This window comes from Pseudochaenichthys georgianus, chromosome 16 (assembly GCF_902827115.2).
Source record: "Pseudochaenichthys georgianus chromosome 16, fPseGeo1.2, whole genome shotgun sequence".
In the NCBI taxonomy this organism is placed as follows: domain Eukaryota; kingdom Metazoa; phylum Chordata; class Actinopteri; order Perciformes; family Channichthyidae; genus Pseudochaenichthys; species Pseudochaenichthys georgianus.
In genome coordinates this window covers 36,799,534-36,809,653 of record NC_047518.2, presented here as the reverse complement: position 1 = coordinate 36,809,653, position 10,120 = coordinate 36,799,534, and the positions used below count along the sequence as shown (strand labels likewise).

Below are 10,120 nucleotides of genomic sequence, written 5' to 3'. Positions count from 1 at the left end.
ACGTGAACTAACTCGGCTCACATAAATAGCTATCTGGTCAATGAATATCCAGAATCCAGAATAAAGTCTTGGAAGTTAAATAAAACAATAACCAGGGCTCTCATTCTGTGGTTTGCCAATAAATAATCAAATAACCTGCTTTTATAAAGACCTTTCATGGTGTATAGGCAGATCATATTGGCACAAATGCAACATTATTATAAACCCGGCTAAAAACATTCCAGAGTTATGATTCAAAAGTAATTCATTTTTTATTTACAGTCATGATTACAAAATCCACACTCCTACAAGGACATTTAGTCACCAGCACAGTTTGTAAATGTGAAACACCTCGTTTTTTGATTTATCATTTCTCCAATCTTTCGAAAAGATCCCATGAAATGGCCACTTGTGCTTCCTATAAAACATTAAGGCCATGTGATATTTCCATTAACTAAGGCTCGTTTTTTAAACAACAACTCACCCATTTGTTTACAGCAAGATAGATATGGTTTAATGTCCCCCTGTGATAAGGTATTCTGTTCCAGGGCACTTCCCCCTCTCCTTCCCTTCATTTCCTGTCCACACTACGGTCAAGCTTTGAATGAAAACCCCAGAAGTAAGGACACCATTTCATGGGATGACAGTGTTCACCAGGTGGACACTCAGATGTTCTGCTACTGTGCAAAGGCTGTTACTATGTCTCATTGTCAGTTAAGGGTCAAATGCACCGCACTGTTTGATTTGAAAAACACACTAAATTAACATTAAAACGTATTAAATCTGTTTTGTTTTTACTACCTTTTTTGATTGTACAGCAAAGTTTGTTTTTGTTACTGTGCTGCCATTTCAACTCTTCAACACTGTTACTACGTAGCGTCAATCCAATTAATTGCCAACATAGAAACTGTCAAAGAAATCCTTGTAGGTATAGTATGCGGAGGAAAACCATTTTCAACTCATTATACTGGAAAAGCACTACTTGATGGGATACCAAGTATCGGCCAACGGTTAAAGTTAGTGCAACAGGCCAGAGACTGCAACTAAACCGGACTGAAAACTCTGACCATTGTCCACAAGTCGCCATCTAGTGGCTAATGTGACAAATACATAACACAGTTGTGATAATAACGGTCTAATACATGTATTGAAAATGTTTCACATTGAATCATTAGGTTTTCCAAATAAAAAGCAGCCCTGTGTTGTGAAACTGACTTCAAGTCTGGATTCTCTGACTTCTCAGTCAAATATTTTATATAAAAAGTACATGTGCCATTTCTTTAACAGCATTATCAAAACATGGGAAGGAAAAGAAAACCTGAAACATGTTAAGTAAAAAAAATCCAACGTTACATCCAAAACATAACTCAGCATCATCCATGCCACCCAGGTAGCCGTCACTCACAGGCCGACATGTGTCACTCCGAGACTCACATGCTACGCCCTGTAAATGTACGTTAATTGTGTTCACAATCAACAAGCCTTTGCCGTTTTCTGACCAACTGCTGCCTTGGTGACGCACAGTAGATATCTTATGACAGACCACAAGGACATTGTGTTGATCCTTTTTTCGATAACAACGAGTAACAAATTAAAAAAGGAGATTGAGAACGAACGACTCCATCTCAGCCAGGTCACAGTCCATGATGTATCTGCTGGGAACTTCAACAGACCCGTTAGATGAGTAGTGAAGGGGTGGGTTTTTTCCCCGGCCAAGCTTCTTTGGCATACTTCTTTTTGCGTGGCTCGTTGTGGGTCTCTGGAAGGTAGGGGGCTATGACTGGGGTGGGGTTGAGTGTGATAGGAGGCCGGTGGGCTTCTGGGTCCAGGTCCACCTCTGGTGCTGGGTTAGGGAAGGGCAGAGGAAGCCCTCCCTGCATAGAAGCCCCTCCTGGAGCTCCTGTCGGCTGGTTCTCATGACTGGTGGGTGGCAAGTCCCCGTAGAGACCACTGCCCAAGTTGTAGCTGTGGATGCGCTTTGAAGTCATGTCATCGAGACCCAGCGTGTTGTGGCCCTCTGATCTGCGTTTCTGCAGCAGGGAGGACAGAGTCAAGTCATTAAGGATGGACCAAATACGTTTCCGGGGTTCAAATGCAGCAAACACTGTCATGTGGTGGCTATTACAAGGTATACCTTTATTACTGTAGCACTATGACAGATTTACACTCATCAGAATCGGAGAAGGAAGCTCAGGGGTTGGACTGAGAACAGCACAGGCACACGGCTATTCCACTAGCCAGCCTGCTCATGGCTGATGTTAGTCACAGGAAAATAAGACTCAGGCTAACCCAGTAGCGGGAGATGGGCCCACATTTTTTTAAAGAGACCTGGCTCCATGGTGGCATCTCGGGTCAAGCTTTTGGCTGGCGAACCACAAAGCCAAAAAGCAGGAATTTGGAGGAATACCGAGTTCCTATTTGGTTCTCATATGTCAGATTTGTCCTGGATGTGGATTTCTTTTATGTTAAGATGCCTGCCAGATTATCTGCAAGGAGAATTGACAATTTTTCACCAATCATCCAGATGCTAATTTAATGCACTACAGGAATGCACTTCTCATTTTACTGTGTTTTTTTGTGCAAATCAATTACAACTGCATTTCGTTTTGCAACCCTGTTTGGTACAATAACAATATTCTTGAAAGCCTGAATTAGCTCTTATATATGGGTCAAATAACTTGCCCCACTTTGTAAAATAGTTTGTAATATTGTGTTGCAATAAATAGGAAATGGTATTGTGTTACAGTAAAACGGTTATTAATGCAAAATTGGACTTTAATTAGTCAACTCTGCGCTCTTGTGTTGTAACACCAGGGCGGATATTTATATGTCACCAAGTTTATTTCATTAGCTTATTAGATTGTAAAACTTTAAAACTGGATGAAGCCCCATGTTAAGAGCCAAGTGACTTTGAAGTTTTGGGCGTCATCAGTCACATGGCGTTAGAAATTAAACACAAGCTCCTAATATATCTAAATAGTGTGTTTGGCAGCAGTAAAACAAGCTTTGTTAGTATTCACAAAGCCCTACAGGTCACACATTTAGCCCATTCCAAATGATCAAATTGTTATACAAAATGAGTAAACTTCATATTTTTGATTGAAATGGATCAGTTACACCAGCTGCATCTGACATTTGGAAGGACAAAACTGAAGCTTACCTTGATCGGGATGACAGCAGTCTGCACCATGTTTCTAAACCGTCCCACCGAGGGGTCTATGTCCTCTGTAAGAATTTAAAAGAAAGTGTTACAATGTATTTGACCGTGCATTTGTTCTCTTAAAAAGTAGAACTGTACGGGGAATAGCTTGGTTATATTTACAGTATGCAAGTTAGATCACTCAACTAAACACATTATTAGTATGTTACCTATTTGTAAAAGCCTTACAAATCTAATCCTCTTTAATCATTTCTTTCTCAGTTAAATGAAACGTCAAGATTCTTACAAATAATTTACCAAGAGAGGATTTAAAAGGGAGAGCAATGAACTACAAACATCCGTAACAGTTAGAAGGACAGATGTTTTGTTTTTACAGTTGTACCGCCTGTCACTTTGAGTCGTACCTGGGTTGATGATGGAGTCGTCCTCGTTGAAGGTGACCCTGGAGTTTCTCCGTTTCCTCTTAGGTCTCTGGATTTCCAGATTGCCCTCCTCGATGGTCAGTAGGGAGATGCGCTTGTTGTGTGCCGTGTTGAACTCCGTCAGGTTCTGAAATGAGGCAGACAGAAAATATATTAATTTCAAGATGTAACTACTTTACAACAGGACAAAATACCAGAATGAGCCGGCTAATAAACAGCTTCATACACCCAGGAAAAAGACAAGACTTGTTAATAAGAGGAAATAAACAGGAATTGAAATCATCTTAGGCTCGAGTGCGTTGGTGTGGCGCAGTGGAATTGAGCGTTGGTGTTCGGATCAGGGGAGCACAGGTTCAAACCCCACTGCAGTCAGCATGTCGTTGTGTCCCTGAGACACTTCACCCTAAATTGCTCCTGTGGGGATTGCCCACAGTACTGAGTATGTAAGTCGCTTTGGATAAAAGCGTCTAACATGTAATGTAATCTTATGTTAATACGATGTTCCTCAAATGGTGGCAAACGGATTTGTGCTTTTCTACCACTCATACAAGCTTTGAAAAGATGACACTGATATCTGAGTAATCTAAGCTGCTCGCAGTCACACATTTGACTATGAGTTTGAGGCTATCTTTGGAAATGACATTTTGGAACTATGCTAATCATAAGGATATTTTTTGCGCATCAAATCCTAAATGCTGTGAACATGATATCTAGGGAAGAGGAACAGATTTGACTGAATAATCGTATCTTTATTTATTTGAGTGAAAAAGGACTGAAACACATAAACAGTGTGGTGCATCTATTACACCGTTCCCATCAGCAAAAACACGTGGGTTTGCTATCCTGGCTCCAAAATGGTGGAATGAGCTCCCCATTGACATCGGGACAGCAGATAGCTTACATACTAGGGCTGCAACAAACGACTAATTTGATAATCGATTAATCTATCGATTAATGAAACGATTAATCGATTATTCGGATCGTTAAGGTTTTAACTGTACTATTACTTATCGATCCGGTCCTTTTAACGATAGTATTAACGGTTCTTTTGACAAGAAATAAGGTAAACTAACTAAACAAATTGTGAACAAAACTAACATCGCTTTTTATTTTAATTAAATGCATAATATTTCTCATCAAAATAAACAACAATGTTTTAACAAATCGTATTAAATAATCTGATGACAGAACTGTAAACAGAATAGCTGAAACTTTAACAAAATAAATAACTCAGTTACCTCTAATCATTAACCCATGTTTTTATAACTGAGTTAACTCCGTGTGTTGCTGCTAGCATACATAACACCTGACGTGGAAATGTTACTCGTGGACGGGGCTACAGAGCTGCTAGAAAGACAGTGGAACCCGGTGCATTTCTCCGTCTGGATCTGGAGCACTTTTGCTAAATGTTTAGACAAATTGCTCGTGTTACCGCCCTTACATGCTAAACTCTTATTGCACTTTTGGTAACGAGCATTGTCCACATCGAGACGGCTAAAGTTTAACCATACCTCGGAGCGCGTTCTCTCCGCCATCTCCTCCGTGTGTGTGTGTTGCATGCATGTAGCAGCTGCGTGTGTGTGTGTAAACTGCCCCGCCCCCTCGCAAGCAGGCGGGGGAGAGATCTCTCGTCTGAATTGGGAAGATCGAAAATACATTATAGACGCATTTTGTAGTCATATTGCATATTAGAAACGGAGTTGGTGACACTAAGACTGCGATATAACGTTTATGTAGCAATAATACATATGACATATGTTTTAAATGTTTCCTGTACCGATAAAAAAGAGCGATAACGTTGGAGCTTAACGGGGTGTAGAACACATGTGATGACGTCACCAACGAATCGACGACTGAATTAGTTGCCAACTAATTTGGTAATCGATTTTAATCGATTAAGTCGATTAGTTGTTGCACCCCTATTACATACCTTCCGGCGCAGACTGAAAACTCATCTCTTTCGACTCCACTTCGAGCAATAAAATGACTAACAAAGCACTTATATACTAACAAAGGACTGGCTTATCTAAAGCCAGTTGAGTAGCACTTGAAATGTGTTGGCTCTATGAAACCTGATGTACTTATGATTCGGTTTTCTTCAAGGTTGTATCTTCTCGGTCGAATGTACTTATTGTAAGTCGCTTTGGATGAAAGCATCAGCTAAATGCAATGTAATATTAGCAGTCTACCTAAAACAGCAATTTGCAGGCAACAAATGTTATGATTAAAACACAAGATGCATCCATTTTATTTCTCCTTTATACAGTTCATGTTTTAGAGCACGATAATATTGTTATTATTGAGAAACTAGAAGTACCTCCAGCTCTGTCTCTTCCTCAGGAAGCCCTAGCAGTCCTTTCAGCTCCTCATCCTCTCCGGTCTTACTGTCTCCTGTGCCGGCGGTGCCCTGGGTTTGGGGTTTCTCTCTGATGGTGTAGGTTCTTGTTGACGCCCCAAAAGATATCGTCGAGTCTATGGGAACTTGCTGAGGCTTTTGTCCCTCCAGACGGATGTGTCCAAGGTAGGTACCGTGTGCTAAAATAAAAACAATTCAATAAAGAGGTTTGCATATGTAAGGACAGATTACTTGATGGATGTGTTACATTATAGCGGACATTAATAGAATGTGATTCATAATTATTACTTTTTCTATAAACACAGAAACGAGATGGTTAAAAAAAAGTAAATTACAATGCTTTCAAATCCAAAAGTAAAATGTTCCAAATGCTTTTTCATTTCAAAATCAAATGAACACTTAAAGATGTTTGAGACAGAAGAGGTGGAACACTTGAGGAGCAAAGTGATGTTAACTGAATTACATAAAATATGACCAGAATAGTTGCAAATACATGTTCTGTCAATCGAGTCTCAAGCAAATAACCTCCGAGAGTTGTATTAGTTCTTCCACCATTTGAACATACATGTATATCAAACATTTAAAGTGTAACTGAGAATGATGACTTACTGCTGTTGAGGTCAATGAGAAAGACCCTTTTCAGGTGTTTGTGGTAGATCAGGGCAGCGTGGACACGCGAGCACGACTGATGGTCGATGGTGAAGTCGCACCAATCGGGGTTTCTCCCAAACAAGTAATACTTCTTTTCGTCTATGATCAGTTTCTACAGGGAGAGACAGCTTCTGTGAGTCAGTCATTTTCAAACTGGGTAAATATTTCTGTAAACACTCTGCAATCTGTCTGTGCCTCTGAGCCATAACTCATACAGTGTTGCTTTCCACTGAAAAGCTTAAATGTCAGGGCTGATGATGTTCTCGCACCATTTGAAGCCATGCAGCCATAGAAAGTCCCAGAAGTGTTCAACACCTCTGGGACCAAGTGGACTGTCAGGCGTGTATCTGGTGCATTCAACTGTCCTACAGTAGTAGTGTACATGCCGCGGTCCAATGTAGTGAAGTACATTTACCCATGTATTGTACTTAAATGTTGGGGTACTTGTACTTTACATTGTATGCTTCTTATACCCCGACTCCTCTTGGAAGCTAATACTGTACTTTTTACTCCACTACATGTATTTGACAAAATGAGTTACTAAACTAACCTTACCGATGTATGGCAAGGTCACTGATACATGAAGTAAAAAAGAAAACCTTAAAAGTTACCTCCATTAATTTGTCTCCCTTCATCACGTCTAGATGGAGTCCTTGTGGTGGCTTTCCTGCCCTGAAAGGAAAAAGATTATGAACTTTCTGAACATTTAAAGAGTCTACCTTTGGTGCATTTGTGCAAAGGTGGTATTTAAAGGTTTGTTGCTCATGAAAACGTTAACATTGAAGCGGTCGTCATCTATGCAATGCTATAACAGACCAATACAATGTTAAAATGCCCTATCGTTATAACTGGACGGCTTCTGCTCATAAACGACACTTATAAAACCATGCATATGCAGCAACTTGTTTAGAAAAAGACGAAGAAGAAAAAGGACACCAGCGTTCATTGGTTAGCATGCTAGCTAGCTTGGTTGCTAATGATAGCTACAGTAACTACAAGCTTTTCTCTAGGTTGAAGGTAAGTTATATAAATGAGGGTACGCGGCTCTGCTCATGTGCCTTTGGTATGGCATTACAAACAAACAGGTACAACTTTAGCATGTGCATTTTGCTCACCATGATGGACAATCAAAGGGAGGAGCACTCTCTTTGATTATTTTAGTCGCCATCTTGCCTCATCTTCTCACAGCCGAGATGCATGCTGGGAAAACATCACTTTGGTTAACTGGCCTGGGAGTTGTAGTCTTAAAACTCTAACACGTTACATCCGCTGGTTACATCTAAATAAAACCATCAAATATTTTAAATGAAACTTGTATGTCCACGATTTAAACTGCAATTTAGCAAAGTTATCAAATCAAATCAAGTTTTATTTATATAGCACATTTTTAAACAATTTTTGGTCAAGTGCTGTAATAAAAATACTCTACAGTTAGACACTTTACAGCAAATACAAATAGCACAGTTTGTGCAGAATATCAGTATGAGAAAACGACACCCTCTGTCCTGAAACCATCACATCGTTCAAGGAAAAACTTCCGGAGAAAAACCCACAGTAAAGGGGAAAATGGGAGAAAGCTCAGGGAGAGCAACAGAGGAGGGATCCCTCTCCCAGGACGGACATACGTGCAATTGATGCCGTGTGTCAATTGAAGAGATAATACATTTTACAGCGTAGGTAGACCGAATGTTTGGAAATGCATGTGTGTATAATAAGAAGATGAATCCACGAAGATGTCGAAAACAATCCTGTGGGAGCCATCAGGGAAGTAGTATGATGAGACCCAGGACCGCAAAGAAAGGTTATCATGATACTCTCCCTGTGTTAATATCAAATGAGGGATAATACAGTAAACAAGACTTTACTTGTAATAAAACTAACTAGGCCTATGTAAACTGGAGGAGGTTCTCATATTGTAGACTTCTGACCCAAAATAGACAGAGGTGGAAGAAGTACTCAAATGGTATACTTAATTAAAAATACCAAAGAGCAGGAATACTCAAGTAAAAGTACTGCAACATAACCTGCTCAGCTGGGAAAATATATTAAAACACACTGATGCATGTCTCATTTTTAAAATTCTAAACGGCAAGGCACCCCCACCACTCTGCACTTTTATACAACAGAAAAATTCAAACAGTAGAACCACAAGGTCTGCCCTAAGAGGGGACTGTGTAGTCCCTCTTAGGTCCAGTTCCTTTGGCAAACACTGTTTCTCTGTGAGGGCATCTACACTCTGGAACACAATACCAATACAGATCAGGAATAACACCTCTTATCATACATTTAACCACAATCATAAGAACTGGCTTTTAAACAATGTGAACACTTTTAACTGAATCAAGGTATGATGATATTTCATCTGTTTGCATGTGTGTTTCTTCCTCTCTATTGTTGTACTACTGTTCCTATTTATTGTTGTACTGCTATTTATTTATTCTTGTACTGCTATTTATTTATTGGTGTACTGATGTTGTCTGCTGTACTCTATTTAATTATGTTTTTATTTTCTAGTCTTGTTGTGGTCAGTTAACATCTTGCCAAGGACAACAGTTGAAAATTAGCCTGCTGGCTAATACTGGCTCATTTACAGCAATGTGAATTAATGTGCACTGTCCTTTAAATAAAATAAACAAACAAACAAACAAGCAATCAATATCTTACTGAAGTAAAAGTATAAAATTATTGGCATCAAAATATACATATAAGTACCAAAAGTTCTGCTCATTGAGCAGATTGGTCCATTTCAAAATATGCTATATGTTTTGATTATAAAATTATTGATGCAATAATGTGTTATCACGGTGCAGCTAATTTAAATTCCTATGTGCAGTGCAAGGTAACAGGTGAATGTGTCTCCAGGTGTAACTAAAGTCTTATTTAAGTTTTGGAAAGTAACTAAAGGTATAAAATAAATATAGTGGAATAAAAGTACATGATTTACCTCTGAATTGTAGTGAGGTAGAAGTACAAAGTCCCTCAAATCACTGAAAATAGGTATGTTGCAGAAAGAAAACAAAATGGAAACTGATTTGAGTTGTTATGGTGAGCTGGTGGTTTGATAAACCTGAAAACACAAGTTTGTCTGATGTCATATTTTGTTGCAGGGGGCTTGCATCTTAATTCTCGAATGTGCTTGCTGAAAAACACATACATCCATTTCAGTACATGCGTGGTTTTGAAAAGATAGCGTTTGGGGCAGGGGTTGCTGAAGAGATTCAACAAGGGTTTCATTAGGAAAGTGTTGTGGGTTTTGTCCGATACTGCGGGGTTATTTTGACGTGTCATAGAGGTGGGAGGAGATCAGCACAAGGAAGTGAGGGTGCTGTCTCTTTCTCAAGTGTTCCTTGCATGGAGGCTGTGTCATAGAGTACTTTGTAGGACTAAAAGTAGCTACTTAACAGCTCAAGGAAACCCTCTTCTGGTTGTCTGGGTTAAACATGTAGCCTCTGTCCTTTCTGTCAAGTATAAACTATTATTTGTGTGGTTTTGTGTCAGTGTTTTGCAATAGATTGGGGAACAAATTATATGCGGCCCTGTGAAATCCTTCCA

General features: G+C 39.5%; 1 protein-coding gene and 1 non-coding gene across 2 annotated transcripts; both read right to left on the bottom strand.

The window, feature by feature from the left end:
- Window positions 1–232: 232 nt before the first annotated feature.
- On the bottom strand, window positions 233–7,772 carry ppp1r8b (protein phosphatase 1, regulatory subunit 8b). Its single transcript, XM_034101582.1, has 7 exons — window positions 7,684–7,772; window positions 7,180–7,240; window positions 6,527–6,680; window positions 5,879–6,096; window positions 3,544–3,688; window positions 3,140–3,204; window positions 233–2,009 (listed from the first exon to the last, which is right to left on the bottom strand). The coding sequence occupies exons 1-7, from the start codon at window positions 7,734–7,736 to the stop codon at window positions 1,656–1,658; spliced, it is 1,050 nt and encodes a 349-aa protein (XP_033957473.1). The 5' UTR covers window positions 7,737–7,772; the 3' UTR covers window positions 233–1,655.
- LOC117461619 (small Cajal body-specific RNA 1) lies at window positions 6,756–6,924 on the bottom strand. The gene has a single exon (XR_004553734.1). It is a non-coding gene; the product is annotated as a small Cajal body-specific RNA 1 (non-coding RNA).
- Window positions 7,773–10,120: the final 2,348 nt, after the last annotated feature.

What these genes read in the sequence shown, in the direction of transcription:
- ppp1r8b (XM_034101582.1), bottom strand. Translation starts at nt 7,736, where the DNA reads ATGGCGACTAAAATAATCAAAGAGAGTGCTCCTCCCTTTGATTGTCCA. An exon ending in CCCTTTGATTGTCCATCATG is followed by an intron (nt 7,241 to 7,683) that starts GTGAGCAAAATG and finishes TTTTCCTTTCAG; the next exon opens with GGCAGGAAAGCCACCACAAG. An exon ending in CGACTCCATCATCAACCCAG is followed by an intron (nt 3,205 to 3,543) that starts GTACGACTCAAA and finishes AAATTCTTACAG; the next exon opens with AGGACATAGACCCCTCGGTG.